Raw genomic sequence first — 17,392 nt, forward strand, 5'->3', positions numbered from 1 at the left:
TCTCTTTTAAAATATGCCATGATTTCTCATGAAACAAACCTATGCTGAACCTAATCTAGCAGAAAGCAGAAGGTCACAAGTCCTCATGGTCCTCTCTACACCAATCTATTCAGGGAAAAGGCTCAAGATAAGAGCTCACAACCAGCAAAAGTAAACACTGGGGAATAGAAGATGGAACTTCTGTCTGCAGATGAAGCTTGCAGATTTTTAGCTACCTTATGTAAACCTCCTTCTCTGTCCTCCTCTCTCCCCATTCTTGCTGCCCATCTCCAGGGTAATTCCAGGACAGCAAAACTGGACAATACTCAGCTTTTGTAGACCAAAAAAAATCTAATTTCCACTAGTGTGATTCCTTGAAAAACATACAAATTTCCCATGATACTTTAAATAAGTATCAAGCTGAGACTAAAGTCTACAGCCTTCTCATTTCTATGATAGTTATGGCTTGTGGACATAAGAAAGATGGAAAATTTTCTCTTGCCTTCTTCTCACTCATGGAGTAAATGGAAAAACTAAAATTATCATCTCCTGGGTTCTTCTTTCCTCTTCTCCATGACTAGGAGAGGTAAGTTGTTAGCTCTACTATCTGAGAAGTCCTTCTAGCTAAAGGAGGCTCCCATTTAAGATGTCCCCTGGATAATGACAGTCCTTGAGAGCAGTGAGGAATGTTTCATCAATTCCCAGACGTTATTAACTGAGACCAAGACTTACTCCCAGTGACCAGGCAAATTCATCCCCAAAAGAAGATAGCAACAGGTGGTCAAAATGCTTCATTTGGATGCCAGATGGGGATTTTCTCTTATTACATGAAGCACACTGTCCATGGATTGACCTAACGATTTGTAGAACAATAGATACTGCACTAATATTAAATTGTTGTGAATGAATTGTTAATGATTTTCCAAAGGTAAAAAGTAGAAACATCAAAATAATAAAATACAGATTGAAAAATTAATGAAAACTAATATGAAGTCACATTCTTACTGTTGTTATTCTATGAGTTGCACCAAAAATTTTGGAGGCACTCTGTCCTCATAGTATTGTATATGTTTTCTTTTAGTATTATATTTTTTACACTATAGCATAATTGCCTTTTTATTTGTCTTTTCTACTGACCATAGCTCATTGAGGGCATAGGAAGTATATTTTATCACTGCATTCAGTGCCTATTCAATTTTAGTACTCAGTGAGTACTCATAAAGACCCACCCCTCCCAGCATGCATGATTCTGTATCCTGCTTTGTTTTATATTCCTGACCCTTATTACCAACTCACTTTTATATAGTTATTTATCTGTTTTCTGCCTTTCCTTACCAGAGTGTAAACTCTATTAGAGAAGGGATTTTGCCTGTTAGTTTACTGCTTCATGATACATACTAAGTGCTAAACAAATATTTGATGAATAATGAATCATTGAAAGAACAGCATGAGTCTTTTCCTGTTAAATATGGAAGTTATGCATTTTTTAAAAATTGCATCAAGTTAGATACTTTAGGACTATTAAATCATCTACTCTTTTTTAAAAAAAATATTTTATTGATTTTTTACAGAGAGGAAGAGAGAGGGATAGAGAGTTAGAAACATTGATGAGAGAGAAACATCGATCAGCTGCCTCCTGCACACCGCCACTGGGGATGTGCCTGCAACCAAGATACATGCCCTTGACTGGAATCAAACCTGGGACCCCTCAGTCCGCAGGGCAACACTCTATCCACTGAGCCAAACCAGTTAGGGCTAAATCATCTACTCTTTCAGGTTGCCCAAACATTACTGAACCCAGAATTTTAATGCAAGTAAATTTATCACAAAGATTTTTGAGTACCTATTAAGTACTAGGAGTTCTAACCAATATAAAGACAAATAAAATCTAGCTCCTTCATTCAAGAATCCATGGTCGGCTTAGAAATCATGATATGGTAAATACAGCGAGGGAGGTATAAAGTATGTCTATTAGCTCAGGCTGCCATAGCAACACGCCACAGACTGGGTGGCTTAAACAACAGGAATTTATTTCCCCCAGTTCTGGTGGCTGGGAGTGTAAGATCAAGGTACTGACAGGGTCAGTCTCTCCTCAGGCTTCTTTCCTTGGCTTGCAGATGGCCACCCCTTGCTGCCTCTTCACATGGACACCCCTCTGTGCACACATACCCTGTTGTCTCTTCCTGTTCTCATAAGGACACTAGTCATATTGGTTTAGGGCAGCCGTGGGCAAACTATAGCCCGCGGGCTGGATCCGGCCCATTTGAAATGAATAAAACTAAAAAAAAAAAAAAGACCGTACCCTTTTATGTAATGATGTTTACTTTGAATTTATATTAGTTCACACAAACACTCCATCCATGCTTTTGTTCCGGCCCTCCGGTCCAGTTTAAGAACCCCTTGTGGCCCTCGAGTCAAAAAGTTTGCCCACCCCTGGTTTAGGGCCTCACCTTAATGGCCTCGTTTTAACTTAATTACCACTTTGAAAACCTTATCTTCAAATAGGGTTACATTCTGAGATACTGGGGATTGGGACTACAGCATGTGAATTTGGGGAGGAACACATTTCAGCCCATAATGATGTGCAGTACAGTTCAGCCTAAACTTTGGATTCTAGTAGAGCTGGATTGATACCCTGGTCCTCCAGTTATTGTCTGGGTTACCAGAAGAGGCTCTTTTGAGTCTCAGATTCTTCATTTGTAAAATACAAGCGAACCTACTTGAGGAGGATTACATTAGATAATGCATATGAAGTGCCTATGCACTCACTACATGGTAGACATGTTCATTATTCCAATCGGGAGAGATTAAATGCATTTGGGAAAGATTAAAAATATTTTCACAAAGATGTTGCCACTTAAGGTAGAGCTTGAAAAGTAGGTAGGGTTTTGACAGTGAAAATGAAATGGGGGAAGGGCATTCCCAGTACAGGAAAGAATGCTCAGTGGCTGTGAGGATTTTGAGGGAAGAGTTTCTTGTTCAGTTTGGCCAGAGATGAAATATGTGAGAGAATTAGGATGATAAATATTTGAGAGGGGCAAGTTAAACCCATATTATTAGGGCCTTGAATGCATACGCTCTAGGTACTGAAGAACCACTGAACATTCTGAATTGGGTAAAACTGATTGGAATTCAGCTTTAAGAATAGTAATATAGCAACATTATTTAGGTTACATAAAAGAGACATGATACAGTAAATGTAAGCATTTTTCTAGAATACCTGGTTCTCAAAAATGCCTTTATTTATTTATCTGTTTAGCACATATTTTATTAAGCACTTACTATCTACCAGACCTTACACCAGACACTGGGGAGATGAATTAAAACCTGTTTTGTTTTTTCTGCCAAGGATTTGACTTTTAAAGATAGTTTTATTCCTTTTCCTTTCCAGGTTTTGAAGAAGGGCAGAAATGTACTGAAAAAATTGTGGCAAAACACAAAGAGGTTCTTGAATCTATTACTGAATTATGCAGCTCTCTCACAGAGCTTGAAGAAAAGCTGAAGGTAATGTCTTCTCAGAATATGTATGTTCAAGTGGTATAAATAAAAATGTGTTCATCAGGTGTCTTCTGGTGCAAAGGTGTTCTAAGGGAAGTTCTCAAGGGACATAATGTGCACATTTGTTTCACAGTTTTCTAACATAATTATTTGGGTGTTTCTGATAATTAATTCTGTTTCTTTTTCATCACTGCAGAGAAAACACATTGTTAGAATGAGGGTTAAACACAATTAAGATGTCTCGTTTACATTTTCATGGATCATATCCTAAAGGATAAATGTTCACTATTAAAATCAAACTAAAGTCTGCATTAAGTAACCTTACGTTTTTAGTCATAAATAATGAACGTAAGTTTTTATTTTCTCTCCAGATTGTGGCCCAAGAGAAAATAAAAATAAAACTATGTTTCAGGTATTATGTTCATTGAACTATTAACTTCACGGAAATATTAAACTAATCATTAGCATTATTCATGAAATAGAAAATCGATACTATTTTGATTACTATGGCCTTGTAGTATAGTTTGGTATCAGGTAGCGTAATTCCTCCAACTATGTTCTTTTTTCTCAAGATTGATGTGGCTATTCAGGGTCTTTTGTGGTTCCATATACATTTTTGGAATATTTGTTCTAGTGCTGGGAAATGTGCTATTGGTGTCTTGATAGGAATTGCATTGAATCTATAGATTGCTTTGGGTAGTATGGACTTTTTAATGATGTTAATTCTTCCAACCCATGAACACAGTATATGCTTCCACTTATTTGTATCTTCTTCAATTTCTTTCTTCAGAGTCTTATAATTTTCTGAGTACAGGTCTTTTACATCCTTGGTTAAATTTATTCCTAGATATTTTATTTCATTTTTTGATGCAATAGTAAATGGGATTGTTTTCTTAGTTTCCCTTTCTGATAGTTCATTATTGGTGTATAAAAATGCAGCTGATAATGCAGATTGGTGCAGCCACTGTGGAAAGCAGTATGGAATTACCTGTGCTCCATTATAAGTTCCTGTCTCACTGGTCTGCTACCCCCACATTCCCAGGTTTCCTGCTTCTAAACCTTTACTTCAAACACATGACCTTCTATCTCTGTTTCTCCGAATCTTACCATCTCTCATAGGCAAAGCCAAACACTGCCTCCTCCACATCACCTTCCTTAGGTGTCACTTCCTCTGGTCTCCCCTAGCATTGTGTTTTTTCCTGGCACAATCACCAATATAACTACCATTACCATCCCTAACTCACCTGCCTGTTATATCTGAGGAAACGCTATGGCTCTCTTCAGTATAGCACCCACACATTTGCACTTTATTTTGCCTAAAGCAGCTTCTCCAGAAAGGGTTTTGATGTTTATAGTAAAAACTCAAAGGATTAGTACAGAGAAGAATCATTCTATAGCTCAGAAAGGTTGGATCAGGTGGTAAAAATGAGGAGAGGCCTTTCTGGCAAGAGAAACGGGCATCAGTATTGCCCTTGGGAGTTGGAGCCTGAACAAAAGCTTGTCAGAGAACGCTTCCTAGCACTTACAGATGTTTGCATGAGAAGCCTCAATGACTAGTTTTTATGCTTGATACTATGGCTCATTTTAGGAGCTATTAAAAAGTAGGCCCAGGCATCCCTGTCAAGGCTGAACTAGTGATAATAATCCTTTCTATTTGTATAGCAATTTGAGATTTACAAAGGATTCTCATACATAATTACATCAGTGATTTCCAAATAACCTTGCAATGGAGCTAGGGCAAATGTGTTTGTTTGTTTGTTTGTTTGTTTGTTTGTTTCAGAGGGAAGCTCAGAGAGGGTGAAAGTGCTTTCCTGGGCTCCCAGTCAGTAGTGGTGGACCTGGAATTTGAACTTAGATATGATTTAAGATCTAACGTTCTTTCTACAACAGCTGCCATTTGGAATTAGGTATCAAGTGTGTACTAATGCAGAGTGACCAGTAATACAAACTAGTTTAGGTTTTAGAATTGAGGCTAAAGCTGAATATCCCCCAAAATGTGCCCCCCTAATCCTCTGAGTCAGTGTAGAATGTGTACTTTGATGGGCATGCCTATTTCTTGAAGGCTCATGCAATGACCATGTTCCAGGTGGAACAGAGAACCTTCTGTTGCAGTAGAATCATCATTCTAAACTGGTGTTGTCACTTGTGTACCCATGTCTTTTCTCACCTTCACCAAGTCCTCTCAGCCCTCACACTGGCTCCACAGCAGTTTGCAAACCCCCTCAACCTCCATGACTAAGGCAGAACCCCATGAAATGCAGGAGCAAGATATTGTCCTTTGTTCTCAATTGTGTGTGTTTTTTAACATTCAGTGATATTTCCTCCCTCTTTTCATGAGTCTTGCAAGCATTTTGCTTAAGTTCTCTGGATATCCTGCTTTTTGCTACACCAGAAATCCTTAGTCATTTCTGCCTCATTGCTGCTCCCCCAGACTCTCCTAATGGTTTAAATTGCAGTGTACAATCACACCTTTCTCTCAAGAATGCTCCTGCAGGTGCATTCTGTTGTAACAATGACTTTTTTTTCCTTCTGGGCCTTTGAACAACCAATTTTTATTGGCAATGAACTTTATCAAAGGAATGAGGAGGGGAACTGTGAACTTGGAGGGGTAATTTCATAAATCTTATGGGAAGACATCAGTCTTGTGTGGAATATATTCACTTAAAGGTTGCAAGTTGCCTTTTTTCTTCCAAGTGATTATTATATGGCACTGTCCCTCCACCTTTTCTGGCCCAGGCACTCACTAACTATCCCTTTGTACAGCAGGGAGATGCTCTAAAGATAAATCTGAGTTCGGAAGACTTCCACGATGATTGCATTGACCTTCTGAAAGAACCAGTGAGAAGTAAGCAGACAGTTTTCAATGAAGAAATGAATAAGGTAAAGAAAATTGCATAGCCTTGGCTACTCATTACTTCTGTTTTGATGTTCAAGTCATTGTGCATTGCAAAAAAAAAGGTGTATTGAAGCCTTCTTATCGATATGGATCAAGTCTCCCGATGTAAATGCAATGCGAGTGCCCTCATCCCTTACTGCCTTTCTACCCCCTAGTTAGTCCTTTTGCTCAATGCTTTTTCCTTGAGTCCCTCCTAATGAACACTAGAACCATAGCATTTTACATTGACACTGAGGTAGCCATTTAAACACCACACTGTCACCCCCAAACCATTTCTATTTCTCTCATCTTTAGCTGCCTCTTTCATTGTCCTTTCTTTCAATCCCAACGTCAGATTTTATTTCTCCCACTTTACGATACCACCAAGCTATGATTTTATTGTTTATAGTACCATTAGAAAACCTTAATATATGAAATCAGATAGTATCTTGTTCCCGGAGACTCTGCCTTTAAGATATTTCCAGGCACTAAAATATAGAATCCAACTGAAGTATGAATACTAAACTATTTAGGGAAATGTTTAGATTTCTTTAAGTCCTATGCATTACAGATAAATTAAGCATGTAGCAAAAACTGCAAATACCCACGGAATGCAAATGTGTCGTGATATCAAATGTATTATTTAAATCACATCATTATGGGTTTCGGCATAAGTTGCTCACTCTCTATTCATAGCTGCTGGACTATAATTACCTCCGGACTCTTTGCTTTGCCAAGTTGCCTGCTCCCTCTGTTCTCCCTCTCCCAAGAAATTCAAGTAACAAGCAGAATCAACACTATTCTCAACTACCCCAAGTTAATAAATAATATTTCTTGTGACCCGAGACTCAAAAAAAGAAAAATCTCCCCAATTGTTGTGCACATTTCATGAAAAAACAGTTATGTTTCCTCGGAGTTAATACAGTTCTCAGAGCTTGTTTATATGTCCTTTTCCATGGGTTAAATGTATGTGAAGATCTAGTTTAATTATATAACCACCAGACAGTACGAACCATTAAGCAAGCTGCCTTTTTTGATGGGGTGACCCTGGTTCTTCTCTGAGGCAAACCTTGGACAACTTGTTGGATCCTAATCTTATATCTTAGTCTTTGGTTACTCTGATTGGTCTAAATCAGGGTTTTCCAACCTTAGTACTACAGGCATTTTGGTCCAAAGCATTCTGCTTTATAGGATGTTTGGCAGCAGTCCTGGCCTCTATTCTGAATGCCAGTAGTAGTGTTCCCCACCCCACCAGTTGTGACAACCAAAAGTGCCTATAGAAATTGCCAAACATCTTCTGGGGAGCAAAATCACTCTTGATTGAACTCTACTAGTTAAAATAATAAAAAATAACATTAAATGTATCACATTTTCTTAATTGTTTCTAAAACATACTAAATCCAACACCATATTTTTGTAATTCTGCACATTTTTCTACATTGTCAACCACACACATTTACGAAGATTAGAAATGAAAGTTATTGCTACCAAACCAAAACGTAGTAAAAAATGATTTTTCTTGCTATTATTTTGCTTGGAAGAAGAGTTAAAGAAACAAATTCCTTTCAATAGAAAAAAGAGATTTACCTTCATTCAAAAGTCATTTTTATTTTCATATAAAGTAAAAGATACGATCGATCATTAGTTATTTAAGATAAAAATGAAGGTCCACAATTATAGCTGTCAAGAACCCTCATTGGCATGATTTCATGTATAACATTCAGTACAATTGGTACAGAAAGCAAAATTAAAGGCAGTAGTAATCTTCACTTTTAAATATCACAATCACATTTACCCTCTGACTCTCTATCACTTATATTATAGGTCAGATGTAATGATTCCCCAAAGCACCATGTGGGCAGATAATAAGAAGCAACACATAAAAAGGTTGTTGAGGTATCACTAAGTTCAATTCTAATACCCTTAAATTGTGTTGATCTTCCTTGGGAAATGATATGTCAGAAAGAACAATTCCACCAACATATCACAAGAATTTATTAATCACAAGATTTTCTCCTGGAGATAGTAAAGTGCTTCTCATTTTTCTGACCCAAAAATGCAGCAGGTGGAATTGGGCAATTCAGTAAATGCAATGCTCATTGCACTGCTAACAGATTAGTGATGGTATTTTAACCCCAAGGTGAAGACCGAAGCTAAATCCACAATAATATGTGAAAACTCCTGAGATTAAATGGAGATGCAGAGTATTAAGAGACTCGCCTAAAGTCACAGAACTGTTCAGTAGAAGATGAAGGCTTGCCATGCCAGCAATTAGAGTTATAGAATTCTAGTGCTAGAAGGGATTTAACAATCATCTGATCAAATCTCATTTTACAGTTGAGGAAACTGAGGCTAAAAGAGTTGATCTATTTTGCCCTCCAAAAATCGCAGCAAAGTAGTGTCAGAACTGGGCAGGCAGCCCAGTTCTTCTGAATTTCAGCCATGTAACTCTTTCCACAAGACCAGAGGGAGCTCCAAGGAACTGCTGCATATAAGTAAGCTGTTTTGTAGTGATACTGTAGATTCCTATGCCAAACCTTTCCCCTCTTTGCATTCATCTGTCTGCATGATGGTTAATAAAGCAGCAGCATGGAATTACTTTTATAGCAAACAGTTCAGTGGAGTGCTCTTAGCCTGGGTGAGGACGCTCCCTGGACCCTCCTCCTCTAATCCTGATCCCTAGGTAGGCAGGGGGAGATGATCTTGAGACATTTGCTTTGGAAAAAAATTTGGGAAGAAGACAAAGTGTTGTTCACCACCTTCAGTTCTCTTTTATCTTGTTCACTCCAAGTGCCCAAAGGTGCCAAGTCAACTCCTTGGCTGCCCAAAGCCCCTTCCAAATTCCCAGAAATGCCTTTCATAGACCAAGCCCTATGTTTCATGTCTTTTTTTCCCACCACTTCTTACTTAGCTTCATTTAATTGTACTGAGCCCAAGATAAGATTGAGATATTTTGGAAGGTAAAGTCTTGTGGTGTTTCCTTAAATTTACCACAGAGGTGGCTTCCCACTCTATGTACTTTGAGGATTGGTGTTATACTCTTTGGTAAATGTAGAATATCATTGTATTCTGTATTCATTTTGTTTGGCAATGATTAGAAATCCAAGTGATTATGTTCATCAATGGAATGAAAGTTCAGAAATCCTGACAAAATATCTGAGGCTATAGATTTAGGGTTATTAAATAAAAGTTAACTGGTCATTAGATGTGAAAGTGGGTGAGATCTTTGAGGGGAAAGTATATAGAGAATATTACAGAACATAAAGACAAGATCATTTGTTATTCATATATTTAGAAGTTGGGAAAAGAGAAAGAAATCAACAAAAAAGACAAAGAGCAACCAAGGCTGTAAGAGAAACACATTGAGAATGGGATGTGTTATAGTGAATTAGATCAATTGCCCAGCCTTTTTGCCAGAATTAATCAGATTGATGCAAATATGCCCTACCTGTGCTGAAATATATAGATTAACTACCTTTTTGTAGAAATACACACACGTACACACTCTCTCACACACACTGTTTCTACTGTCAGAAAAAAACACAGTTTCATGGTGGGGAAATATGAAAAAAAAGTTGGTATATGTGAACGTTGGGGAACCATTATCATAAAGGAAAACTAGTAGATCCAGGAATGTATAACTCAGTGAGATTTAGAAGGAATGTTTATAAAATTCATAATGATTTAGAGACTGAAAGCTTATTTGCATTTGAAATTAAGGCAGAAATGCCAAAAGCCAACATGATTTGCTCAGAAAAACTTGTATTAAACTCATCTTATTTTTCTTTCTGAGATGATTATTTACTGGGCAGTTCTAGATTAGTGCCATAGACAAAATTTATTATGGTTTCAGGAAGTCATTTGATAAACACACTCATGTTATCTCTTTTAAGTGGGAAAATGTGAGGTGAATGAGTTTGGTCTGGTGATAATTGTACCCAAGAGTGTCAAGTAGTTCATCAATGTCACCCTGGAAGACAGCTTTCCTTGCCAGGGGTAGACATCTGGCCTTGTCCTAACTTATGCAGTGTTCAACATTTTTATCAATGATATTAATGGTCAGAGAAAGTACGAGATTTTAGTTGTTTAAAAACTCGGTATAAATTCATAGTCCCATGTAGTTCTTACAAAAACAAAAAAATAGTACAATCACTTTAATAAAAACATATATAGATCAAAGAGATAATTTGGTTGCTTACCATCCTGGAAAGTAAATGAATCCTGGAAATAAACATATTTAGAGGGAATATTAATCAGTTGAAAAGTTTATAAAAAAAAGACTTGAGAAAACTTTCTTTTATTGCCAGAAGTTATCAGGTAGTGTTATTTTCTGCAGAAAGTATTTTTTATGCTTTAGGAGTTGTAGGGAGTGAAAAATAATACTCTTGGATTGCCTTTTTGAGTTTGGCACAGTCCGAAAGGGAGACTCAGCAGTCAGGAATCAGTAACCAGTAAAAGCTGGATTGGAGGACACGACTGGAACTTATCTAAGAGGGTTTCCCAAAACTTCATCTCTGATTAGACATTTTTGTCTACTCAGCCACTTGGGTGCATAGCTAGACAACCACAGGCTTCCTGTCCAGGGGTTTTTCGTGCCTTATAGCCAATGTAAATGCACCCATTTGGTGGAAGGCAGATCTGAAACAAAGAACATCAGAGAGCTGCGATTGTTGGGTCTCTTCTACTAAACCCTCAAATAGGTAAGTCAGTTCCTCTCCAGGAGGGAGTGAGGAGTGGGGAGACTGGCCTGGACTTTTTTTCTAGTTTCCCTCCTAAATTTTTTGAAAATTTTCACACATTTTAAAAACATTATTCTTTTCTAAAGAGCCATAGGTTACTCAAAAAAGTCATTAAAGAGTTGCCTGCCCCTGAGTAATCCTTAGATCAACAAATGTCTCTGCTTCCCTGTGAAGCAGGTCATAGCAGTAGGACCAGGACCTCCAGAAGGTGGTCAGGATGATGAAAGTTCAAAGACAGAGACAGAGGGGCTGTGGGACCAGTTCTCCCAATGGTAAAGGGCTGTTTTAAGAGAGCAGATGGACATCTCTGCTACTCCAGGAGGCCAGTGCAGATCCATTGGTGGGTACTGAGAGACGGCAGCTCTTTGCTAATTATAGACAGAGATTCTTAAGACAAGTAAAGCATAGAATTATCTTTAAAGAAAGCACCTTCAGGAAAAGTGTGCAAATGGAGGCTGCCAGATGGCATAGAGAAGATTTTTAGACTGAATAGGAAGTTGGATCAATGTCCCTAAGAAAAGGAAGAAAAACATCCTACTTTCAGGAAAAGATAAAGAGGCAGAGGTAAGGTGTAGTAGGAAAACCAAAAAAAAAAAAGGAAAAAAAAAAAAAAAAAAAAAAACGGAGAGGCATTACCTGCTGGGTATGTGTTTATTTATTTTTTTTTTAATTGAGGGACTTTTAAGAACTTCTCAGTTAGATGCAAAATGCAAACTTCTCTTAAATGGCTGAAGAAAACCACTTTCTCTAAGCTGGGTTTATGATTTCTCTGAAAACAAGTCATGTCTGTAGGCTAGTAGAAGGAGCATTGTTTTATTTTTACTTCTAACCTTCAACCTAAAAACACATTTATTCTCAAAACTCACTTATAAAGTATGTCAGGAGCAGGACTATGTGCAAAAACAAAGAACTCAAGGTCAAGACACGACATAAGTTTCTTATGTGCACGCCGTAGCATTGGAACAAAACCAGTCATTGTTAATTAAGTAAAACATGCATCCAAAATGCTGAGGAGAGGCAAAGAAAGAAGCCTGTGTAAAACAAGCTGGTTGGGATAGATGGGGTCCCTTTCAGCTTCACTGTTCTTTTGAGTCTGTGCCAAAGGGTGTATTTGAGCCTCTTCTTAAACCAGAGATAGACGTGGATTAGTGGGGAGAAGTAATAGAACCATGTGAGCAGTAGGTGCTGACTGGCACAACTTACGTTCCCACCTGGGACAGAAAGATGAATGGCAAGTGTTCCTCTATTGTATCTTGGTGTGTTTCATTGTGAAAGGTCATAATGTGTGACTGTTCCATTAATATCTACATTCCCCACTAGGCTATCATCTCCATGAGGGCAGAGGCTGTATTGACTTTTACTCACCATTTCACCTCTCCAATGCCTAGCACAGTACCTAGTATATCACAGGCTCTTCGTAGATATTTCTCAATGTGAGACTAGAACTAAGGGGCTCTAAGAAAATAAAACCAGTCATTAAAAATGACTAAGTTTATAGAGTTGTCAAATTCATAGAGACAGAAAGTGGAAGGGGCTGGCGGGAGAGAGAATGGAGAACAGAGTTGCACTTTGGAAAGATGAAAAAGTACTGGAGTTGATTGGTGTGATGGTTGCACAATAATATGAATGTATTTACTGGCACTTAACTGTACACTTAAAAATAGTTAAAACGGTAAATTTTATGTTATGTGTATTTTGCCACAATAAAAAATAAAACGAAAAGAACGACTTTCCTGAGGAAGGAGGGGGGCTATTCTAGTGGAGTCTCAGAGCTCACCTAGCAGGGGAGCCTCTGATGTGTAGGAGCGGTGTTCACGGGGAGTGTAGACAGATAAACTGATGCAGAATTTGCTGGTGAAAGGAGGCTCCTCAGGTTATGATTTGAAAAGACATTTATCCAGTCCAAGCGCTTCATTAGAGATGATAACTAGGCTGTTCTCTCTTCACAAGGTCTATCATGTTTCACTCGGAGATGGGAGGTCAGTTTACCGATTCCTGTCATGGGATGGGCCTGTGGCCAGTTTAAATAGACAAGTGGTTTCAAGTTCTCTAATGCTTGCGCCAGGGCCCGCTTTACCTCGCTGTGGGTTTTCTCAAATCGTCTCTCTGAAGTTGAGTTTGAGGCCTGGAAAAAGAAATCCAATGACTAACCGAAAGCTTTGGCTTCTCTGTTTTGAAGGAGCAGGGGCAGGGGGCAGGCACTTTGCCCGTCGATGGAGCAGGTGAGGCTCAGCTACCTCCGGACCGGCCGCGGCTCTCCTCTGGCCAAGAGCGCGGTGTCCACGGTCCGCCCCTGCCTGCGGACACGCTTTCTGCAGAAGAACATGAGTGTGTCTCTCCCGATGACATCTCCTTACCTCCACTGCCAGGGAGCCCCGATTCCCCGCTCGCACCGTCGGACATGGAGGTAGAAGAACACGCCAGCCCCTCCCGCAGCCTTCACAGGAGCAGCGACAGGATGCAGATGGCGGCCAGTGGTCCAGGGGAGGCCCAGGAGTGTGGCCTTCCTCCGCCTGCTGCTTTTGCCGATACTTGCAGTGATGAGAGAGAAACATTTTCAAGTCATTTTGAGAAGCCTTCCCCCCAGTTCAAAGCTGAGCCCCCATTCACCTCCAGAGGGTTTCTGGAACAGAGCACAGCCATCAGCAAAAGCCACGCTGACCATCCTGGGAGCATGCCGAGTGGAGTGCATGAGCGAGCTTGCCAGCAGCACCCGCGGGCTCGGGAAAGTGTGCTAGAAACCCGGGAGGAAATGCATGCTGCTAATAACGGCACTAAAACCCAAGACAGGCTGCATGCTTCCCCGGGCGCGCTCTCGGGCCTCGGGTTCCAATTAGGCCCCAGCCGGGTCTATCAGAGGCAAGTGGTTTCCCAGGAAGAGATTAAAAGTACATCAGCAAAGAACAGCGTGGTCAGCCTAGCTGGCCAGGCACCCAGTTTCTCCAGGCTCCAGTCTAATGTCACTGTCGTGGAAGGTTCTCCAGTGACTTTGGAAGTTGAAGTAACAGGATTTCCAGAGCCTACACTGACATGGTGGGTAGCCTATAATGACGAGCCTTAACCAGAAACAAATTGAATCACTGAGGGAATCATTCGTGGGCACTAACTTACAGGGGCGTGGACAGCTGATTAATATTCGGCAGCACTGCAACTCTGCATGATGCAACCTCACACCAACCCCCAACTCTCATCTTAGGAGCAGCATGGCTAATCCCCTGAAGCAAAAAAAAGTAACCATATAAAATAATAACTTAACAAACTCCAAAAGCACTGTGACTTCCTTGTGCTCTTTTTGTATCCATTTAACATTCCACATTCCTAAAGATGGTGAGTTGAGATGCTTTGCATAAGCACGACATTTTCTTGGTTTAACATCCCTTACTCAATTTAAAAACAAAACAAAACCATAAGAAGGTGGTTTTCCCCTTTTCTTTCATTTGCCTCTCTCAACTTCTTTCTCTTCCCAGCAGTCACTCATGTCACTTTTGCAGTCCTTGTTTGTTTCACTAAGATTTCTTTTTATACATTTCTTCAATGTGAGAGGTGGAATAAAAATATTTCTTTCACAGCTACTTGCAGTGACAGGTAATAAACCCATTTTTGAAAGGTGGTTCAATAACTGAGCTGTAAACAATATGATTTCACTCTGGAGACATTATTATTTTTTAGCCTATTTGTTTTAATAAGAGTAAACCTGCAGAATACAGGTTTTGAATCACATACTGTTGCCATGAAAGCAGTTCTAACTTTCTCAATACTTGGGTTACTTATAAACATTTTAGAAAATTTTCAACCTTAAGCATATTTATTTAAAGACAAAGTTATAAATTTGTGGGAACGAGTTCATGTTTCTAAACTACGATAAGTAAAATAGCATCTATTTATCATAATGTTTAAGTCGATATTAAGTTTTCAGTTTCAGTAATTGTGTGTGCCCACTGGTGATACTTGAAGTGTGAGTCGGTTATCTAAAGAATTTATGAGAAAACTTTGGTTTCTCAGATTATTAAAAGAAATCGCACTTGTGCTACAGTGCAGCATTTATGCTTTTTGTTTTATTTTGTTGTTTTTACAATTGCATGGTTTTTTACAGATCAGGAATTTCATATTTATGAACTTAAAAGATATTTAATTCATCATTAAATATCAGTTTACCCCAAAGAAAAATGTTGTCTGAAGTGTTTCTTATTTTTGTCCACATAACAAATAACTTGGTTAGTACATATTCTTGAAGAACGATTGCAACTATAATACTGAAGGACTACTGTGAGAAAACATCTTACCCTCAGATTTGCAATTTTACTCCATTAATAACTGGCGAGCTATCACACATTCTTAGGATACTTGGAAAAATGCAAAATTATCGCTTAGGCCATGAGAACAGAAAACGATTCAGATTTGTCATCACTTCTTGTGTAGAAGAATGTGGGTCTTGATAAGTAAAGAATCTAGAATATACAAAATAAATTATTTGCTTTATAAAAATATGCAGCTAAGTGCTCATGTTCATAGGAAACTTTTAGAAACATGTCATTAATAGTAATAATCCAATTGCATAAATGCCTTTTATAATTAAAAACAAATTTCTCCTAATGAGATTAATCCATTAATTAAATGAACTCATTTCTCCAGGAAATGCTGCATAAGTACCTTCTTCTAACACAGCACATTGGTATTTTTATGTGGATCGTATGGAATGAATATAATGGGGCAGATGAGGGTCACTCCAATGCAGATTCCAGACGCCACAAACTGCTGTTCCATCGCAGCTGAAAGAATGGGGGAGCCAAATCGGAGGGTGCCATTTCCCATTCTAGATAATTGCTATGAGCAAATGGAGCCCCCGTGTGACCAGATGGTCTGCTTTTTTGAGAGTAGTTGGTTATCTGAATTTTCACATGCAACATTCCAATTGTTAACTGCTGTCAAAAAATGTGCTTTTTAAAAACATGGTCTGAGCCGATCAGGCACTTCTCTGGCCACCAGCTGCCAACCTCTGCTTGAAGGATAAACAGCCCCTTTGGAATCTGTGGTAGCTGCAAAGTCCCTGCCCCTCCAAGAGAATATTGCCGTGGTGATGGGCCTCTGCAGTGGTTTTTAGAAATTGGATATAATGTGAATAAACAGTGATCCTGATTTTAAAAACTGACTCTCTGCTTCAGGTACAAGAAGGGCCAGAAATTGCCTGCAGATGGACACTTACAGGTTTTACACAAGGAGACGAGGCATGCGGTGTTCATTCCGAAGGTATGCGGGGCAGACGCAGGCCTCTATGTGGCTCGGGCCCAGAACTCTAGTGGCATTCTCTCTTCCAATGTCATCCTCCATGTGACAGGTAACCGCAGGCCGCCAATCACAAGGATAAACTGGATCATGCTGTGTGTCATCTATGTTAGTGTATCGCTCGTGTACTGGCTACTCATACAGTAACTGTGGGGTTGGCACCCATGGACGTCCTTCTCGCAAGCCTAAAGGACAATACTGTTGTTTATTTTCCTGCATTTCCCATAAAGCACCCCACCAACTGTATCTCCCTTCCGGCCATATTGCTTGTTTGGCTAATACCACTGTTCAGTGAAATAATCCAATTTTCTTTAGCGCTTTAATCTATTTCAGGAGCTTAGAAAATTACTTGTTTTGGATAAGGGTACATTTTTGTATTCTAGAGAGAGATGTGTTCAATATAAAATGGTAAAATTATGCTATGTTTGTTCCTTCCTAATTTAGGAGCATGCAGATCAAGGCTCATAGCATAGAGATGTGAGTCAAATTTCAAATCCAATTGTTTGAAAAATTATTTTTAATTGTACACATATACATCTCTTTGTGGAATCACAGTAGAAATATTGAACTGAAGTTGTAATTTTTGTTATTGCATTACGTGTCCTTTAATTTTGTTTTTCATGTCTTGATCTCATTTATTGAAATATATCCTATGTGGTTTCAACATAGTCCACATTCCTGAGTCTGAGGATGCTGCCATAAATAACCGCTCCTCATGTTGATCTCACAAGCTTGCCATTGGAGAATAGATGTGCAACTCCAACTTTAAATGGAGTTTCAAAGCTCCAAAGCTATGCTTGTCATAGAATAAGATGGAACCCAGGCAACGCGGGGGGACCAACATTATTCCTGTCATTCCATTGGCAGATGTGAGGCAGCCATGTTCTGCCTGCTTCTAGTTTTGATTCTGCTGCTGACCATGTTTGCAGCCTATGGTAAGGCATATCAGTGCCTCAGTTTCCCACTTGGAAAATGGGGTCATCATCTACCTCTTGGACAATTGAGAGTTTTCATTTCA

At 39.1% G+C, this 17,392-nt stretch overlaps 1 protein-coding gene across 2 annotated transcripts in view; it reads left to right on the top strand.

Annotated features, from left to right (window-relative positions):
• Positions 1 to 16,850, top strand: part of CCDC141 (coiled-coil domain containing 141) — a 164,205-nt gene extending 147,355 nt beyond the window's left edge. For both annotated transcript variants that reach the window (XM_023744442.1, XM_006083054.3), the window contains 4 exons: positions 3,371 to 3,483; positions 6,241 to 6,357; positions 13,271 to 14,124; positions 16,254 to 16,850. In XM_023744442.1, coding sequence (XP_023600210.1) covers positions 3,371 to 3,483; positions 6,241 to 6,357; positions 13,271 to 14,124; positions 16,254 to 16,521 — 1,352 coding nt within the window. In that variant the 3' untranslated portion in view covers positions 16,522 to 16,850. The remainder of the gene's footprint in view (positions 1 to 3,370; positions 3,484 to 6,240; positions 6,358 to 13,270; positions 14,125 to 16,253) is intronic.
• Positions 16,851 to 17,392: the final 542 nt, after the last annotated feature.

The sequence above is a fragment of the Myotis lucifugus genome, unplaced genomic scaffold (assembly GCF_000147115.1).
Source record: "Myotis lucifugus unplaced genomic scaffold, Myoluc2.0 scaffold_5, whole genome shotgun sequence".
Lineage (NCBI taxonomy): Eukaryota > Metazoa > Chordata > Mammalia > Chiroptera > Vespertilionidae > Myotis > Myotis lucifugus.